Below are 21,409 nucleotides of genomic sequence, written 5' to 3'. Positions count from 1 at the left end.
AATTGACTAACAAACTGTTCATTTTGCTTTGCAAACTTTTAACGAACATTCACAAGAGTGGGTGTCACTCTCGCCCGAGTTTAAATCCCACTCTAGATATTTGAGCACAAAAATCTAACCTGGGCCGACACTCCGCTGAGGGAATTCTGCACCGATAGGGGTGCTGTGTTTCCAATGAGACCCAGTTTGTTCCCAGGTATAGGGAACAATACCAGGGCATTATGCTGAAGAAGAAAGGGCTTCCTTGGGGTTTCCTGGCTATTATTTATCCCTCAATCAACATCACAAAAACAGGTTATCGGGTTATTGCGTCTTACTGCGCGCCAGGGGGCGGGATCTTATGGCCCTGTCACAGCGTAAGATTCCACCCCTTGTTGGCTGCTGCATTTCCTATGTTACAACCATGACAACCGTTTGAAGGCACTTCATTGGCTGTGAAGTCATTTGGGACATCCTGAAAGATGCTATATAAATGCAAACCTTTCCTTCAGAACAACCAAGAATTTAAATTAATCGGCGATGATTGTCACCCAGTTTCAAATATTCACACATACTTTACATTGACTTCCAAAAATAAAACGTTTGCAACCTATGGATTTTACTTCTGCAGATGCTACCTGGTGTTTCTGCTCAGGGGGCTGCTTCATGAAAGACCTTTCAAAAATTGCTTTGAGCGACTCCTTTTCTTGCTTTTTTCTCCTTTTCAATTTTTCCAGCTCTCCTAATTCAGTTCCGTCCCTTTTCACGGGTTTGGCCATAAATAATGATTTGAAACTGTCCAAAGCGGTCTCAGGGGTAGCAGCCACAGGCCTTTCCATGGCTGGTTGTTCTGGGGGTGACGGTTCGTCGGCGTGTTCTGGTTGCTGATCCTCAGCGGAAGTGACCATTCTATCCTCGGTTTTGGGAGCATCGAAGATTAGCTGGCTGAGCTGATCCAAAAGCCCGGAATTTTTCTTCAGCTCTGGTGGTTTTTGATCATCTTTCCTCTTCGGCGAAGATTCCGTTAAGAGTTTCGCTGCTGATTTTTGGCCTGGTTTGGTCAGTTTTAACATCGCTAAATCAGTATCCTTCTGTTTGATCTCTGCCACAGTCTCCCTGTCCTCACCTACAGCACCTTTCTTCAATAACCGTAATCCACTGAAGAGGGGAGGCATTTGAAATGTCCTCTCAGTCTGTGATGGTGGAATTTCTCGGCTGGGAACGTTGTTAGAGCTAGCAGTTGGCATGGGTAGCGATGGTATGTAACTTAACTCTCCTAATGAATTTTCTTCAACTTCATTGCTTCTCTCAGAGGTTTCTGTTAGATCTTTATTGGATTCCATCTGTGAGATTAAATTCTCTTTCGGCAATCTGAGTTCAGAGAGCGTCTTTGTCTCTTCAGCTTCAGATACAACAATGTTGTCCCATTGCTGACTTGACGTAAACTCATTATCCGTTGGCAGATTTTGTTCTGGGATGTGCTTTGAGTTTTCACCGACGGACAATGGAACTTCAGTTTCAGTGATACATTTTTCTTCTGGTCCAGCTTCATCCTCTGACTCAGTGTCACTTGTTGTCTGGACAAGAATGACATGTACCGGACCTTCAGCAAGGCCTTTCTCTAACAGATCTGCGGGAGTGAGGGTTTCCTCGGGAACGCCGGGCTCTTCATTTCCCTTTTCATTGTTTTCAATCTGGACTTGGTCATCGAGGAACTGTCCGTGCACCACTTTCTCGTCAACTTTCCCCGCTTCCTCCTTTGCCTCACCAATTGGCTTGTCGGAGGCAGTTCCAACATCCTTCTCCTTGTTGTCGTCGGACATCTTGTCGGGATCTAAAGAACGAAAGAAAGTCAACCATGCGCCTCCCTGGTCGTTGTTCTGCTTTGCTGTTTCTGAGGCAGGCTTAATCCCACTACGGCGAGCGAGAAATGGCATCTTCATAGAAAATGAGGAAAACAATGAAGAAGCACCTTCTGTGGAAGGTGTTGCTGAATTCCCCGTGTGTCCCATTTCAGCACCGTCACCATTATTTGCATTTTCTGTCATCCTGCTACTATTTATATTGACTCCCCTCTCTGAAAATGTTTGCTTGGTTATGGAAATTTAGGCCATCATTTGTATCAGCCGCTGACAGATTATCAGTTTTATAATTTGGACAATAAATTGCCAAATCTATTTCTGCAGCGAATGTTCACCTTCACCCATCCCCCACCTGCCGACCACTCGTTAGGTTCTCAGAACCAAAGCGTAAAACCACCGGGCACTTATTGGAAGCAGTCTCTTTAAACACCTGCGGAGCAGACTAATACAACCGTTTGCCGGTGCCTATAGACTGAAAGCTGATAAAGGTTGCCATGTCACGTTCTTCGTTAAACAACAGAACCACCGTGGATTTGGTTCACCTTACTTCTACCTCAAAGGTCTGTCAAAGGAGGACCACTTAAGGTCGTTATCCTGATGTGTAATATAAATAAAAGTCCCCTTCTCCCAAAGTTGAAAGAAAAATCTCTGAAGAAACATTCAGTGCGATGACTATGAGAAGGCCCAAGCTTTCAAAGCAAACCTCAAAAACTATCAGAATCCAAGTCAAGGGATGCTAGGCTCCAATGCCAGAACAGGAATAAACTTCTGAAAACATCCTTCCTGTGCTCGCTCCAGTCCCCTGACTTTCTTCACAGGCATTCCAAAAAAAACCAGGACTTCCAGCGGGCCGAGATTAAACAGGCTTCTCCCAGCACTCAAATCAGCCAGAGCGTTTATGTTGCACTGAAGGTGTGGAACGGCAGGCCTGAAAAGACTGGATGATTCTTCATGCAGTAAATGGCAGTTGAAAATCCGGTGTTCGAGCGAGAGAGAGAGAGAGAGAGTGTAAAATTAACCTCTCCACCCCCCTCCATCCAGCTCCAGTTTTCAGCTGGAGTGCCAGTTTCCGGCTTTACTGCAAAACCCACAGCACTGGTTTCATATTTCTCTCTTCTAACTCCCTCAGCTACTTCCGCAGTCCGGCCAGGTACTTATCAAACACCCCACCCAATGTCAGCCATGTGAGTAGCGAGTTCACAGACAGTGTGCATAACCGTGCCACTGAAGAGTCTGCTGTGTGATCAGTGTGCTACATACTACAGCTTGAAGGAGCACTAAGCGCAGCAACTTATATTTTCCTCTTTCAAAGGAAACCACCTACTAATTTCAGCTAGAATTCCGTGAGCAGATGGACGATAAATAGGGTGACTGCCTTGCTTATAAAGTCAGAATGAATCTTAGTTAAAGTGTAACTAGATGTTACATCGTAATAATAAAGAGGCCATAAGATAAGAAATGGGTGAGCATTGTCCGTTTAAAAAAAAAAGAGACAATGAAGTTCATGGAATAAGTAAATGTGCGGCTAAAAATTCACAAATATTTAATTTTCTCCGTGCTGAGTAAGAGTGGGATGGTTTTTGTTTGAAGTTTGGGCAGTTCCTGACTCTGTAAATAGTTATTGAGCTTTGATGGAGGGTCAACATCTGTCAACTTTTAAGTTAATAAGTCATACTACAAAACAACAGTAACAACAAAAAAAAAACCTCCTTAAATTTTAAAAAACATATGGCTTTGGGCAAAGTTGTGTATAGGATTTGATTCAGGGCAATGCTTTCCAATGGCATGTCTTCCGATGTTTCCGCTGGTACGTTTTTTGTTGGTTCAAACTTCCTGCTGGATAATCAGTCTTATCACTTACCTGCACTCAGTTACCTACACACCTATTAACCCACCTCTTGATCAATACAACGTTTTCCACAGCTATTAGGGTTTAGTTTTGCACAAACTGACTAAAAAGCAACTGACAGCTCTTTAACTGATCTTTCAGAGACTGTGGGGCCTAAATTTAAAACCGTTGTGCTTATTTTATGGGCACAGCAATAGCCAACTGGACAGTGCTGAGAGCCACAGCCAATCTCTAAGTGCAAGCTTTGACTGGAATTTCTTGAGGTTTTGAGCTGAGTGCTTTAAACCATCCACTGAAGACTCCTACCCTTCAAAAGAAAAAGCCTCTTTATCTTCTTAAATTGTGATTATCATGGAACCAAAAGGACCAAGAGTTGAGAATTACATGCACATGTGTGCACAACACGTGCACACACGCATATGTGCACAAATATGCCCGCATGCTCACACACACGTGTGCACACACACGCATGCGCACACACACGGATGCAGGGATCAACTCTAGGATTTGAGGCTTTTGGGGAAGAATGATGCCCCATGGTATCAACAGAGGAGCAGCTTTGGCCTATGCTATGTGATAACCAGAGAGAACATTTCCATACCTTGGGCACACCTCAGTCTGGAGTGGTGGTGTGGGGGAAAGGTGGGAGCAGAGGAGACAGAGTCATGTCGGAACTAAAATGGAAACAGAAAATGCTGGAAAAATTCAACAGGTCTGGCAACATCTGTGGAGAGAGAACCAGAGTTAATGTTCCAAATCTAATATGACTCTTCTTCAGAACACACACCAAGTACTTTTCTCCCAGGTTGCCACCAGAGACACCTTGGAGATCAATCAGAGACTTCTGGACAATCTGGGAGGCTGGGTTGGGCTGGAATTTATACTCTATGTTCTTGACCAATCAGAATAATAGTTGTTATCTGGTGCACTGCCTGATAGAAACTAGTATTTAGGTAACTCTGATATTTCACTTCCGGTGAGGTTTAGGATCTGGAAGTACTTTCCCAAATATTAATAGTTAAAATGAAAAAAAAGGCAAGTACTAAACTGTACAATCTTGGTTTCAGAGACATCAAAAGCTAAAATTACAGTGTGCTAGTAATGACATACAGACAATGCTCGAGAGTATGAAGACAAAATAATTTTTAAGTTGAACAGTAAGATTCACATGGCCTAATTTCAAAGCCACTGTGTAAGGCAAAATAAAGTGGGCCATGGACATCCATTCTCTTTACACTCCCATTGTCTAAAAGGATAGTCTCCACATCTTCCTGAACAGAGGGTCAACCAGGCTCCGTCCACCACATTCTCCTCCACCTGTCTAAACATGTTCTTACACTGAACAACTTCTTGGATTCTACTCACTTCCTCCAAATAAAACGTGTTCTACGGCAACCCTTATGGGCCCTAGGCAGGCTGCCTTGTCATGGGATATGTGGAACATCCTTTGCTTCAGTCATATTCAGGTCCCATCTCAACTTTTTTTCCAGGTACATCAACGAATGCATCAGTGCCGCTTTCTGCTCCAGCCTGTATTGGAAAAGGTCATGAACTAGGCTTCCAATGTCTGTCTGTCCCTCCCTCACCTTCACCATGGTCTATTCCTAACTCCATGGCGGAATTTAATCAAGGTGATGGGGGTCTCGCTAGACAGCGAATGAGAGCCCTGCAATGCCTTTTAAGAGGGAAAGCCCATTGTATGAAGTGCCTAACAGCTATGGGCCTTCCCAGGATCAAAGATTCCAGGGACAGAGATCCTCCTTCCTGGGAGCTGCTGACCAATTACAGGCTGGCAGCCCTCCATTGCAGGCGGCACCACTGGGGAATGGTGATAGCTGTTGGTAATGCACCCACCAGAGGCCCAGGATCAGTGAGGGGCCCAAGGGAATGAGGGTGGGTGGGATGGAGGTCACAGGTTGTTAGCTTGGAGGAGGAAGGGTGAGGGGGGGGGGGGGTATCGGAAGAGGAGGGGGCTGGCTCTCAGTGGCCCCTTCCTTCACACATTATCAGTGCCTGTCGGTGCCCCCCTCAGGGGCCTGCAAGCAAACCTGACACTTAAGGACCTCAATTAGCATCAGGGCAGGAAGGCTGTCCACGAGTCTTCCTGTCTGGTCTTAATTGGGGGAAAGGTGGGAAGGCGGCAGGCTAACCCCCCCCTCACCCCTCTAACTCAATTAAGTACCCCTCACAACTCCAAATTCACCTTAGGGGAGGCATTAAATTCCACCCTACATTTTCCCACTTCAGTTTTTCCATTTCTGGGACTAGGCTGTCCCATGGTCTCCCACCACTGATTACACCATCTCCTGGAAGGATTAGTTCATTCTCCTATCTTCTCCAACTCTGTTGCCTCTGTTCTGATGATTCAACCTTCTGCACTAGAGTTTCTGGTAGGTCTTCCTTTTCCTTCCACTGAGATTTTCTTCCACTTTGGTCGACAGGGCCCTTGACTGTGTCCATCCTAGTTCCTGCCCCCACCCTTCTCCTCTTGCCCAGAAACACATTCGGACCCCCTCTGTCCTCACCTTCGACGTGACTAGCCTCCCCTCCCCATTCAGCGAGTCATCCTCCACCACTCTCAGCCCCTCCGCCATGATGTCACCACCGAACATATCTTCCCACCCCTCCTTTCAGAATTCCAGTGGGATGGTTCCCTTTGCAATGCCCGAGCCCACTCTGTCATCATCCCCTAGATCCATTCCCTTTCCCACAGCATCCTCCTGTGAAAGTGTATAAGTTGTATCACCTGCCCTTTTACCTCCCCCTTCTCACTGTCCAGGGCCCTCAAACGAGCCAGTGATTTACCTGTGCTTCTTTCAGTTTAGTACACTGTATTCACTACACACAATGCCGTCTCATTTACACTGGGGAGACCAAATGCAGATTGGGTGATCGCTTTGCTGAAGACCTCTGTTAAGTCCGCAAATGTGGTCCTATGTTTGACATTTTAATCCTCTATGCATTCTGTCTCTCATTCTGTCCTCGGCCTCCTACACTGTTCCAATAAAGCACAATGGTAGTTTGAGAAACTCCTCATCTTCGCATTAGGAACTTTACAACTGTCGGGACTCAACATTGCGTTCAGTAAGTTCAAATGTTCTCATTTTCCAAGCAGTGAAGTTGGTAATGGTTCTGCTGTTGCCATTTACAACTCCTCTAGGCCCATCTTTTTTTCTTTACTTGTCCTATGACTAGCCCTTTTTGCTCTGCATCATTATGCCTCATCATTTAACCTGTCCTGCCTTCACAGACCTCTCCTTTTGTTCTTCTGTCCCACCCACTTCTTCCCAACCTCCCCCCACTCCCCCACCTGCCGCCCCCCGTGTACTTGGTTAAAGACTGTTAAATCTCTAACTTCTTCCAGTTCTGACACAATCATCCAACTGAAATGTTAACTCTGTTTCTCTCTCCACAGAGGTTGCCAGACCCGCTGAGTATTCCTAGCACTTAGTTTCCATTCCAGATTTCCAGAATCCATGGTGTTTTGCAGAAGCCTCTCACTTACCTGCCAACTTCCAATATCTGCACAGACATCGCTCAATATAGTGGAAAATCGAGGTTCACTTGTATTTGACTATGCTTCTGCTGAGGTGGGATGTCAACAGTAACAGTGTAATACACCCTCCTGATCAACTTTGGAGATGCACTTTAACACTTCTGACTGATCAATTTTTGCATTAGCACCCAGCAACAGACTGAAACATTCAGGTAGAATAAAGAGTGAATATTGCTGCTTTTGACATGACTTCCTAGACAGGAGAGGATTCAAATCCACTTAACTCCACAAACAGATAATCACTTTTTATATTGATAAATGGTGCCATCTCTCATATTTTGTACTTTTCCCTCAGCAATGGTACAAATGTGTTTTGTATGCTGGTCTAGTCTTAACACCACAAAATAAGCATTTTTTAATAATACTAAATGTGAGGCATCAACTTTAGTATCAACTAAACAAAATCACACAGCCAGTGTGCCATTTGCACATGTGCACTCTACATAACACAGTTAACAATGTCACAAAGAAATATAGATCGCCATAAACTACAGACTCAGCAGAGCCACAGCCCCTTGTAAAAGGTCATAACAATGGCACAGTAACCACTTGTGACTTTTATAAAGCTGGACTTTAACGAAAAATGAATTAATTTTTTCAGCAAGCGAATTGATTGCACTCTTACATCAATCAGAAAGAACTGGATTGGGTGGGTCCAGTTACAGTCAAGCCTTATGGGTGTGTTACCAAAGGAATCTGCATTCCATTTCAATGCAGTCATGACCTAGTTAAAAGCAAATAATAACAGTTTGGAATCTCTGTACAGTGCTTCTTGGTACTTTCCTATCAACCATACCACAGCATGAATAGTTAAATATTCTGTGTCATGCAAAGGTCTCATCTTCATAATTTATTCCTACGGGAAATTGTAATTCTATTCCAGTTAACTCTCTGTTTATGGTACTTATCTGAAACTAATCTATATTTCTAAATCATTAACTCATTGGCAATTGTATAAAATGTAATTTACAACATGTAGTTCAAAAAATAACAGAAGCAAGGTACATGCTTTTATTTTCCAAAATATAATAAGAAAGACCCATTGTTATTGCAGATGTTTGTGTTACAGAGCACAAGGCAGTGTTGCGAGACAACACAAAACAACATTGTAGTCCATTAAAATTTTCCAAATAACGTTCTCACTAATGAAGAAATGGTACAGATTAGTTGACTGAAGCTCTCCAAATAATCACTGTAGTTGTAGCTGCTTCAGATTCCAAACCTTAATGCAATGTTAACCTTGTGAGCACCGTAGAAAAGTTTACTGCTTTAAAAGTCACCGTTGGTCAGTCTCACTTTTCCAAAGTTTACGCCCAGCTTTGATCTATCTTGATTTTTCATTGGTTTGAAAACGAGCCTTTAAAGCTTTAAAGCAAAGCCTACCCAAAAAAAAAAACGGATTTTCCGGTCTCCGGATAGTCAGGGACCAGATGTACCCTGGAGGGTGTGCTACAGGAACCCTCAGAAGTCCCAGTGCACTGGCTCCGTGGGAATGTCCCAGGAAGTTTCAACTCCTGAGAGGCAATTCCTCTGTTCCTCAGAACCCGCTGAAAAAGTCTCCATCTCTGACTTAGAGTCAGAGACTTTGGAGGGTTCCAACCTACTTATCTGGGTAGTTACGTTGGAAATATTAAACAGAAAAATAAGCATATATATTCCTGGGTAACTACACAACTGACAATCTCTCCCCTACCCACCAAATCCCCACTGACCCCCCTGACTCCCTCCCCAGCCCTCCAACTCTCCCCCTGACCCTACCATTCGCTCCCGCAACCCTCTGACTCTCCCCAACCTTCAGACAGGTGGGGGAGGGTGGCACATGTGAAATTATGTTATTTCTGAGCTATTTGGAGTTGCATCCTACTTTCCATGGGTCCTGGCTGTCTCACATCCTCACCATCCTATGCCCCACCTCACGCTATGAAGCAGGAGGTCTTAACTTTATTATCACCTTCATCTTTCAGCAGCAGGCTTGACTTCATTGCGATATTTTACAGAATGCAAGAAGCAGCAATGATTCCTCAGATGCTCAATGAGATATATTACAAGCACCTAAAATGGAGTTTCAGAACTCCTTAGTTTGCTCCATGGCATTATTGAAGTGATATGAGTCTCATTTCTATCTTAGCCTCCTCAGGGATTTGCCCCCTGTTCCTGAATACCCTTGCCAAACAAAAATCCATCAATCTCCGTTCTAAAATTAACAATTGATCTAGAATCTTCTACCGCCCTGTGTGTGAAGAAGTCTTTCCTAATATCACTCCTAAACAGGTCAGGCTCTAATGTTCTGACCGTTCCCCCAAGCCCTAGACTCCCCGATCAGCATAAATCCCTTATCTGTTTCCCTAATATCATGAAAACCTTGACCAAATCACCCTTTAAGTTTCGAAATTACAGGGAATCCAATCCTGGTTTCTTTATTCTCACATTATAGCTTGACCCTTGGAGTCGAGGCATCAGTCTAGTGAAAATCAACACCTTGCAAGATGCAAAGGTAAGATTGTATAGCCCTCAAAGAACTATTAATGGGATGTGGCACTTTGCACAAAAATATACAATTCCTAAATCAATTATTTACTTTAAACACAACTGCAAAAATAGTTTAATTCAGAAATATTTGTTTTGGAACATTATGGACAACTCTGTGTTAGAAACATTAATGTGCGGAAATAAAAGCTTAATGAAAGCAATGTCAACCTTGTTCAGTGGTCACGAGATATCCATTTGCATGCGTTTGTAACACTGAAAACTGAGAAGCCCCCTCTCAATTGATAGTGCATAGATGAATGACATGGTGACATGGTGTGGCACTTGCCACAAAGGGTTTAGGGGCTGGGGTCAAGGTTAAATGGGTGGAATTGAGAAAGAGCCAGTGTCCTGCTTCTGACTGCAATCTACTGTGAGTGAATGTGAGTTAACACCAGCAAAGCATGGGATTGGGAATGCGGAAGATTTCAATGAGGAATACCTTGCTGATACTCATCCAGAGTCACACATGAAGAACAACAATTCAAACAGATATTGGGTGAAATGACCATCTCCAACCAGAGAGAATCTAACCATCTCCCCTTGACACTCAATAGCATTACCATCACCGAATCCCCCACGATCAACATCCTGGGGGTTACCACTTACCAGAAACTTAACTGGAGCAGCCATATAAATACTGTGACTAGAAGAGCAGGTCAGGTCAGAGGCTGGGAATTCTGCAGTGACTAACTCACCTCTTGACTCTCCAAAGCCTGTCCATCACCTACAAGGCACAAGTCAGGACTGTGAAGGAATACTCTCCACTTACCTGGATGGGTGCAACTTCAATAAAATTAAAGAAGCTCAACACCACCATGACAAAGTAGCCCGCTTGATTGGCACTCCACCCACCATCTTAAACATTTACTCCCTCCACCACCAATGTACAGTGACAGCAGTGTGTACCATATACAAGATGTACTGCAGCTACTCATCAAGGCTCCTTCAACAGCACCTTCCAAACCCACAACCTCTACCATCTAGAAGGACAAGGGCAGCGGGAACACCACCACCTGGAAGTTCCCCTCCAGGTCACTCACCATCCCGACTTGGAAATATATCGCCGTTCCTTCACTGTCGCTGGGTCAAGATCCTGGAACTCCCTCTCCAACAGCACTGTGGGTGGACCTACACCACATGGGCTGCAGTGGTTTAAGCAGATGGCTCACCACCATCTTCTCAGAGGCAATTTGGGATGGGCAACAAATGCTGGCCCAGCCAGTGACACCCACATCCTGTGAAAGAATAATTTTTTTTAAAAAAAAGTCTAGTCAAATGCAATGTTGAAGAGGAGGTACCAGAAGGTTGCGCAGATGGAATTGGACCCAGTGTTACCACTTTCAGGAAGGGAGGTGAATGGTAGAAAAGGGACAAAAAAGTGAAAATTTGGCAGGTGTAAGAAGATCGCATAATAATTTGAAATATTATTTAGTCCGCTTATATACCATTAAAACAAACTACATGCAACATGGTGAAGTGTCAATATTTGTAGCTTCTAAACAAACTGGATGTATCTAATCTAAATCAATGTTTAGAATTAGTTTCTTAATCCACAACAGCAATCAATTCTAAATGGATATATTTGGCAACAAAACATTGAGCCAAGTTCATAAATCTAACTACCTGTTTACAAAGTCATTTTGATCATTTTAACGAAATTAGGGAACAACTAAAACAAACTGAGGCGGTTTGGCAATACATCAGTGGGAGATGAATGGTCACCTTAATGGTGCATACTGTAGGATAAATACATTACCAGAATCAACAAGCAGTGACTAAGCACATGAGGCAGCACTGAAATTGTAAGTGAGATAAAAAGGAAAATGGTATGCACAAATCCATCAGAAAGTGAGCAGAAAAGGGAATCACTGGGAGGGGTTGAAAAAATTTCAAAAATATATTAGAAAGGTGACCAGAAGGAAAGAAAGACCAGCAACTAAAGCTAAACTTGGCGGAGAAGAAACATCAGGACCACAACCCATAGAGGACAAAGAGGTTAAAAAAAAAACTCAAAATGCAAACAGACTTAAAACAGAGGATCAGCTCAGAACAGTGAATATTCTCATATTTGGTATTCTAGTGAAGAGTCATATGGACTTGAAACGTTAACTGTGTTCCTCTCCGCAGATGCTGTCAGACCTGCTGAGTTTTTCCAGGTATTTTTGTTTTCGATTCCCAGCATCCGCAGTTTTTTGCTTTTATCTTAGTGAATATTCTCGATTATTACTTCCTCCAAATATTCATAAAGTCACAAGCCACATGCTCTAACCAAAGATAAAGGCAAAAAGGCAACAAATACCTGGAAAAACTCAGCAGGTCTGACAGCATCTCCGGAGAGGAACACAGTTAAAGTTTCGAGTCCGAATGACTCTTCATCAGAACTAAGGAAAAATAGAAGAGAGGTGAAATATAAGCTGGTTTAAGGGGGCGGTGGGACAGGTAGAGCTGGATAGAGGGCCAGTGATAGGTGGAGATAGCCAAAAGATGTCATAGACAAAAGGACAAAGAGGTGTTGAAGGTGGTGATATTATCTAAGGAATGTGCTAATAGGTGACATTAAGGGTAGAAAGCAGGATGAGCAAAGTATAGATAGCCCTAGTGGGGGTGGGGTGGGGGGAAGGGATCGAAATAGGCTAAAAGGTAGAGATAAAAACAATGGATGGAAATACATATAAAAATAATGGAAATAGGTGGGAAAAGAAAAATATATATAAATTATTGGAAAAAAGGGGGATCGGAAAGAGGGTGGGGATGGAGGAGAGGGTTCATGATCTAAAGTTGTTGAACTCAATATTCAGTCCGGAAGGCTGTAAAGTGCCTAGTCGGAAGATGAGGTGCAGTTCCTCCAGTTTGCGTTGAGCTTCACTGGAACATTGCAGCAGGCCAAGGACAGACATGTGGGCATGAGAGCAGGGTGGTGTGTTGAAATGGCAAGCGACAGGGAGGTCTGGGTCATGCTTGCGGACAGACCAAAGGTGTTCCACAAAGCGGTCACCCAGTCTGCGTTTGGTCTCTCCAATGTAGAGGAGACCGCATTGGGAGCAGCGAATACAGTAGACTAAATTGAGGGAAGTGCAAGTGAAATGCTGCTTCACTTGAAAGGAGTGTTTAGGCCCTTGGACGGTGAGGAGGGACAAAGTAAAGGGGCAGGTGTTGCACCTTCTGCGGTTGCATGGGAAGGTGCCGTGGAAGGGTTTGAGGTGTAGGGGGTGATGGAGGAGTGGACCAGGATGTCACGGAGGGACCGATCCCTGCGGAATGTCATCAGGGGGGTGAAGGGAAGATGTGTTTGGTGGTGGCATCATGCTGGAGTTGGCGGAGGATGATCCTTTGAATGCGGAGGCTGGTGGGGTGATAAGTGAGGACAAGGGGGACCCTATCTTGGTTCTGGGAGGGAGAGGAAGGTGTGAGGGCGGATGCGCGGGAGATGGGCTGGACACAGTTGAGGGCCCTGTCAACCACCGTGGGTGGAAAACCTTGGTTAAGGAAGAAGGAAGACATGTCAGAGGAACTGTTTTTGAAAGTGGCATCATCAGAACAGATGTGACAGAGTTGAAGGAACTGAGAGATCGGGATGGAATCCTTACAGGAAGCGGGGTGTGAGGAGCTGTAGTCAAGGTAGCTGTGGGAGTCGGTGGGCTTGTAATGGATATTGGTGGACAGTCTATCACCAAAAATTGAGACAGAGAGGTCAAGGAAGGGAAGTGTCAGAGATGAACCATGTGAAAATGATGGAGGGATGGAAATTGGAAGCAAAATTAATAAATTTTTCCAGGTCCCGACGAGAGCATGAAGCAGCACCGAAGCAGTCATCGATGTACCGGAGAAAGAGTTGTGGGAGGGGGCCAGAGCAGGACTGGAACAAGGAATGTTCCACATAACCCATAAAGAGACAGGCATAACTGGGGCCCATGCGGGTACCCATAGCCACACCTTTTATTTGGAGGAAGTGAGAGGAGTTTAAGGAGAAATTGTTCAGTGAGAGAACAAGTTCAGCCAGACGGAGGAGAGTAGTGGTGGATGGGGATTGTTCGGGCCTCTGTTCAAGGAAGAAGCGGAGAGCCCTCAGACCATCCTGGTGGGGGATGGAGGTAGAGGGATTGGACGTCCATGGTGAAGAGGCGGCGGTTGGGGTCAGGGAACTGGAAATTGTTGATATGATGTAGGGTGTCAGAGGAATCGCGGATGTAGGTGGGAAGAGACTGGTCAAGGGGAGAGAGAATGGAGTAAAGATAGCAAGAAATGAGTTCCGTGGGGCAGGAACAGGCTGACATAATCGGTCTGCCGGGACAGTCCTGTTTGTGGATTTTGGGTAGGAGGTAGAAGCGGGCTGTCCTAGGTTGGGAGACTATGAGGTTGGAAGCTGTGGAACGAAGATCTCCAGAGGAGATGAGGTCAGTGACAGTCCTAGAAACAATGGCTTGATGTTCAGTGGTGGGGTCATGGTCCAGGGGAAGGTAGGAGGAAGTGTCTGCGAGTTGACGCTCAGCCTTTAGTATTTCCATTCATTGTTTTATCTCTACCTTTTAGCCTATTTCGATCCCTCCACACACCCCCCACCCCCACCCCCGTAACTAGGGCTATCTGTACTTTGCTCATCCTGCTTTCTACCCTTAATGTCACCATTATCACATTCCTTAGATAATATCACCACCGTCAACACCTCTTTGACCTTTTGTCTATGACATCTTTTGGCAATCTCCACCTACCACTGGCCCTCTATCCAGCTCTACCTGTCCCACCCCCCCTTAAACCAGCTTATATTTTACCTCTTTTCTATTTTTCCTTAGTTCTGATGAAGAGTCATTCAGACTCGAAACGTTAACTGTGTTCCTCTCCGCAGATGCTGCCAGACCTGCTGAGTTTTTCCAGGTATTTTTGTTTTTGCTCTAACCGAAGTTATTGCATGTGAAATCAATGGCAGGCTAAATAGGATCAAAACAAATAAATCGCCAAAGAAGGTATTAACCCCAGAACTGCGGCAAGAGATTATAGGAGGAGAATTGTGAAGCCCTGAATTATCGTGTTGTCACGAAACACCCTAGAGGTACCAGAAGATTGACAAGTTAATGTGTCAGCTATATTCAGAAAGGCTGATGAAGAGGCCACTTTGGACTTACTTGTCTTGTTTCTATTGTCTGTAGAATAATGGAATTAATTACCAGTCGACCTGAAAATCATCTGCACATTAACAATCAGGTAAACATCACTCAACATGGATTCAGAATGTGAGGATCCTGTCTGACAGACATTAACTTCTTTGAAGATCGAGATCACTGTGACAGGGGTTCTCAATCTTTTGCTTCTGAGACCCCCTCTCCTGTGTTAGAAAAATTCTCCAAACAAGTTTTTTAAAAATTTATTCTTTCATCGATGTGGGCATCACTGGCAAGGCCAGCATTTATTGCCTGTCCCTCATTGCCCTTAAACTGAACGGCTTGCTAGGCCATTTCAGAGGCCAGTTAAGAATCAACCACATCGCTGTGGGTCTGGAGTCACATGTAGGCCAGACCGGGTAAGGGTGGCACCCTAAAGGGGCATTAGTGAACCAGATGGGTTTTTATGACAATCGTTGATAGTTTCATGGTCACCATTACTGAGACTAGTTTTCAATTCCTATTTTATTAATTAAATTTAAATTCCACCAGCTGCTATAGTGGGATCTGAATCCATGTTCCCAGAGAATTTTTCTAGGCCTCTGAATTATTAGTCCAGTGACATATCACTACACCACCGCCTCCCCTCTTTTTTTTTAATGACTAGAAGTTGTACAATTAAGCATATATAGTTTCTAATTTTGTTTCCTGTGAAGCTGGCTCCAGGAGCTGAGAAACAATTCCATCAACACGTAGACGTATCTTTGACAATCTGCGCATGTCATGGTCAATGTTCACCCAGGCTCGGTATTTTGCACAGTGCATTGGGGAAACTGGGACAGGGACAATCACATGTCCGTGTGAGTGTGGTTGATTCCCTCATCCATTAATGTAACCAGGTGGAAAATCAGGTGGACCCCGTAGTGTCCAATCTCCCTGTCTGATGTTCCTCCATATACTGTGCCCAGGCCATCCAATGTGCTTGGGCACATCTGGAAGACCTGCTCCATTTCTTTAAAACTATCGCTTCCCACCAATCCGTATCCTCGACTCTAAAACAGATCATTTATTATTTGCTGTTTACCAAGAACTAAAGTTGCTACATACTGCAAAATAAAATTCCAAATGTTTCGAGTGGTGAAAAGTCACAGCAGGAAGAGAAGTCAGTAATTTTGGTGATATCACTGACCATTTTGGAAGAGTGTTTGCCAGGATATCTGAGTCACTTGGCAGTGTCAACACAACTGACAGAAGTCCATTATTTCAGCGAACAAAGAATAATGGCATTGCAGTGTTTAAGTTAGAATATTGTGGCCTTCAGAGAGATTTTTAAAAAAAAGATATTTGGACAACCAGCGCTCAATAAATACAACGAGCTGCACAAAAAATCATGATAGAATGAAAGTGAAAAAGCAGCAATGTTTTAAAAACGGCAAACTGTTTACTGAGTTCCACTGTTTCTTCCAGTAGGATGAGTTATCATCCTACTACGTGCAGGCTTGGTCTGCCACACTGGGCTAGAAATTGGTTCGCACCAACTGGACACCTAGGACAATCCCTGTGAAGAGACAATTCTTCGACACTTATCAAAAAAATAGCTTTTTGTAAAAACTGTAAAGGTGCAACACCGCTGTGTAACTAGAAAGCTTTGAAATGCACCTCAACAGATTCTAAAGGCGGAGTATGATTAATCAGCTCATTCCAAAGTTCAAGACACCAGAGATGTGCAGATAATTCAGTTAGTGCTATTTTCATTAGGTTACTGATAGCTAGATATCAATCATTTTGTAGAAATACTATCAATGTGAAGGGGATAGATAATAGGACTGAGATGAGGAGGAATTTCTTTACCCAGAAGGTGATGAATCTTTGGAATTCTGTACCCCAGAAGGCTATCGAGGTTCAGTCATTGAGTAAATTCAAGACAGAGATCGATAGATTTCTGGATATTAAACATATCAAGGGATATGTGGATAGTGCTTAAAAATGGTATTGAGGTAGGAGTTCAGCCATCATCTAGTTGAATGGCAGGCGTAGGCCTGAGGGGCCAAATAGCCTACTAGGGCACAATGGTGTGTTGGCAAATTATCTATCCCGAATAGCCTACTTCTGCTCCTCATTTCTCAGTTCTTAACTTTACACCTATTCCAGGAGTGGGTGGGCAGAGGGGTGTGTTGGGGGGGTGGGGAGGGGGGGTTGGTGGTGTTAGGGGGAGTGTGAAGTTAGGCTGGATGGCACGTGCCCGCTGGGATTTTACCAGAAGTGGATTTTACCAGGTCCATCCTTCCACCAGGATCTCGTCCCAAGGCCATGAGTGTTATGAGTTCCTTCACTGTCGACATTTTCAAGCACATCGCCTCCGAGGCCTCGCACCTCATTCACCACAACAAGTGCCACACCGTCTCAGCCAGGCAGATCCAGAGCGCCGACTGCCTCATGCTGCCAGGGGAACTGGCCAAACACGCCATCTCCGAAGGCACCAAAGCGGTCACCAAATGCGCCAACTCTGTTTAGGTCGATTATTCTAAAGGTTACAAGTGTGTATAATCTACAAGATTGCACTGCAGCATCTCGCAAAGGCTTCTTCGACAGCACCTCCCAACCTCTACCATTTAGAAGAACCAGAGCAGTCGGCATATGGGAGCACCAATACCTGCAAGTTCGAGTCACACACCATCCCTCCCTGCTGCTGGATCAAAATCCTACAGCTACCGACCTAACTGCACTATGGGCGTACCCTCACCACAATGTCTGCAGCAGTTCAAGGGCAGTTTGCTACCATTTTCACAAGACCTACTGGTGAAGAAATTCCGGCCTTGCCTGCAACACCCGCCTCTCGTGAACATATAATAGAAATAACATTAATCTGGACTAGATTCCTTTTTAATTCATTTAAATTGGTCTTCCTCAAGTTAAATATTTTTATGTTTGATTGTTCTTCATCCTTTTCCAAAAACATTTACAACTAGACCACACATATCACTTGTAGAACCTGTGCACAGAAATAACCTCTAACCTGTTTCGAAAATTTTCTTTAAATTTGCAATCCATTTACCATCCATTATCACCCTTTGAGATCCAAAGTGGGGTCAAACAGGGCTGCACTCTGGCATTGACAATCTTTGGTATATTTTTCTGTTTGCTGCTGTCACATGTCTTCAAGTCATCCACAGAGGGTGTCAATTTACATACCAGCACTGACAAAAAGATGTTCAGCATTGTTTGCCTGAGATCCAGGAAAAGGTGCACCGAGTCCTTGTCAGAGAGTTGCTTTACCCTGACAATGCCGTACTAGCATTCCACACTAAGGAACACATTCGGTGGCAAATGGACAGACTCTCTTATTCCTGTAAAGCATTTGGTTTGACCATCAGTATCAGAAAGATAATGTCATGGTCCAGGATGTTGCCATACCGCCAGCTACCAGCATTGATAATGTGACGTTGGAAGCTGTTGATAGCTTCACATATCTAAACTCCATAATCACCAGCAATCTGTCACATCACGCTAAAATTAACACATGCATTGCAAAAGCTGCAGCTGTTACATCCAAGCTGAGTAAGAGGGTATAACAGCAACCTGATTGAGAACACTAAACTGCGAGTCTTCCAAGCCTGCGACTCTATAGTGGTGATACTTAGACAATAGTAGGCAAGGTAGGAGGGACAGTTTACAGCTTCGCTGTCTCGGCTGTCTCCTTGGCATCTCTTGGCAGGACACGGTCACCAACTCAGCAGCGTTGGAACATGCTAATTCCATCAGCAAACACGGCTTGCTAAGCCAACAAAGTCTGCGCTAACTTGGCCACATTCATCAGATGGATGACAGCCATATACCCAAAGACCTCCTGTATGGTGAATTGACCACTGTGGCCGTACTCTCACCATTTTCACAAGACCTATTGGTGAAGAAATTCCGGCCTTGCCTGCAACACCCGCCTCTCATGAACATATAATAAAAATAAAATTAATCTGGACTATCATACCTCCACTATAAGGAAATATGCAAGCGAGCTATGAAGATGGCGGACATTGACATGGACAGCTGGGAGACAGTCACTTGACGGCTGTGACCTCTGGGGGCTGACTGTTTGAAAGGACATTGGAAGAGGCGAGCAGAAACACAAAGCTCAGCCGGCCGAGAGGAAGGTCCAGGGAAAACAGAGGCCGGTGAATTGTGCACCTTCTCAGCCCCACTGTCTTCCTCTGCAGCAAATGCAGCAGAGACTGCCTGAGCCACACCAGGCACAAACCATCATCTTACAAGACAGAAGGCTGCTGTAGAAATTACGTACCTGCAATTTTCGACAAGCCACTGCTACACGCAAGGCCTTTCTGACCATGTGGGTATAAAAAAATTTCACCCACTGCACTAGGGTTACATTAAATGGAGGTTTACACCTTATCAGGTGGCATGGAACTCCTATCCACTACATACAGGCGTCTTAAAAATTCACCTTTTGTTTGGATATTGTGAAAGAACATAGTGCTCAGACATCCATAAGCATCCAAAATCGCTTTGCAGCAAAGCAACTGTGAATACAGAACAATGCAAAGGCTACGTAGTAAGCAACGCAACCAATCTGTGGCTAAATATAAAGTGTTGGTATAAATTATCCAAATTCCTTTTATGAATTTCGATGTTTGTAGAGCAGGTAATTAAAGATGAACACAACGAATTTTTTTCTAACTCTCAGCAATCTAAATTTAATCTTTATTATAAATATTAGGGACTGACACTATGGGTGGAATTTTACAGCCCCTCCCACGGCAGGATCTTCCTTTCCAGCTGAAGCCAATGGGGTTTTCATCGGCTTGTCGCATTTTACCGCCCCATCCCCGGTGCAACAGGGGCGTAAAATTCCACCCTAGGTCCATGGTCCCCTAAAACGAATACCAAAATATTTTGGTATTCAAAGGATTCAGCTATCATAACAAGAATAATTTATAAAAAATATCCTTAAAATGTCATCCTCAAAAAGCCGTCTTTAGAAATAATTATCAATAATCATAATTCATGACTTACATAAAGTTCCATATAACCGAATGCTTGCGCATTTGCATCAATTTCTTCTCCATCCACAGTAATAAACCTGAGGTCCAAAGATTGTGGCCTGATGATAGCTGAACTTCTTTCAACAGATGATCCATTTTCTACCAGGTCAGTACAAAGCTGCTGTACAGAAGTCTTCGCTGAAAAGAAAAGTTTCTAAAATAAGTCTTCAAATAAAATACATTGTAAAGCTGAAACTTTGCCCTTGTTTTGTTTGAAACTTGCTGTTGCAATGTGGGTACCATTACCCCAAAGCCTGTCCACCATCTACAAGGCACAAGTCAGGAGAGTGATGGAATACTCCCCACTTGCCTGGATGAGTGCAGCTCCAACAACACTCAAGACGCTCGACACCATCCAGGACAAAGCAGCCCCACTAGATTGGCAACCTGTCCACTACCTTCAAAATTTACTCCCTCCACCAACGACAAACAGGGGCAGCAGTATGTATCATCTACAAGATGCATTGCAGGAATTTATCAAGGTTCCTTTGACAGCACCTTCCAAACCCACGACCTCTACCATGTACAAGGACAAGGGCAACAGACGCATGGGAACACCACCACCTGGAAGTTCCCTTCCAAGCCACTCACCATCCTGACTTGGAAATATATCGCTGTTCCTTCACTGTCGCTGGGTCAAAATCCTGGAACTCCCTCCCTAACAACGCTGTGGGTGTACCTACGCCACATGGGCTGCAGCGGTTCCAGGCGGCAGCTCACCACCACCTTCTCAAGGGAAACTAGGTATGGGCAATAAATGCTGGCCTAGCCAATGACATGAAAGAATAAAAAAAATTGGCAAGTACTTATTAGCCATCCCTGGTTGCCCTAAGGACATATGAATGTCAGCTGTGTTATAAAGGACTAGAGGCAAACGTGGGCAAGACTGTGGGGGAGACAGACGGCCCCCTCCCCTGAATTATCTAAAGGACATCAGTGAACCAGTTGGGTCTTTATGATAATCCAGCAGTTTTCTTGGTAATTTTCTGGTGATATTCAATTTATCAGATTTATTACATTCAGTTTCACAACCTACCATGATGGAATTTGAATTCAGAAATGTTATTCCAATATCATAACCACTAGGCTAGTCCACCACTTCCAGCCAGAATGGAAGTTTCCAACAGTTTGCAGAACACCTAAATATTGTAACCGCCAGGAGAGTTCTGCAACACTAAGAGGCCAAAAACAGCCTCCGAGCTTCAAACAATGCCACCATAAATGCTTTGAACCAAACAGTTTCATAGCTCTTTCGAGAGAGGACTATCTGACCTGCACTGTTATCAACCAGTATCTCCACCAAACTCATGCCCTGTAATAGTGGGTTCCAAGAATTGGCTGAAAAATTTTCTGTCTCTCCAGCAGTGGCATTAATCTCCACAATACAGGAGGGGGCTTCAGACATGCCCTGGCACTGTGGGAGTATGGCTGCTCTGAGGTGTTCTACTTCAGAAAGAAAGGTAGTGAAGGATAGAACCAAAGCC

The 21,409-nt window shown here is 44.2% G+C and overlaps 1 protein-coding gene across 2 annotated transcripts in view; it reads right to left on the bottom strand.

Annotated features, from left to right (window-relative positions):
* Window positions 1–21,409, bottom strand: part of LOC144693385 (formin-like) — a 337,591-nt gene that overhangs the window by 296,765 nt on the left and 19,417 nt on the right. The window contains exon 2 of one of the 2 annotated variants that reach the window (XM_078563248.1): window positions 19,897–20,063. In XM_078563248.1, the coding sequence (XP_078419374.1) occupies window positions 19,897–20,063 (167 nt within the window). Of the gene's footprint in view, window positions 1–617; window positions 2,981–19,896; window positions 20,064–21,409 lie in introns of those variants that run through there. The other variant, XM_078563249.1, reaches the window with a different exon arrangement.

The sequence above is a fragment of the Cetorhinus maximus genome, chromosome 18, assembly GCF_964194155.1.
Source record: "Cetorhinus maximus chromosome 18, sCetMax3.hap1.1, whole genome shotgun sequence".
NCBI lineage: Eukaryota > Metazoa > Chordata > Chondrichthyes > Lamniformes > Cetorhinidae > Cetorhinus > Cetorhinus maximus.
Note: the sequence above shows the minus strand (reverse complement) of the source record. Positions and strands in the feature narration are given on the sequence as shown.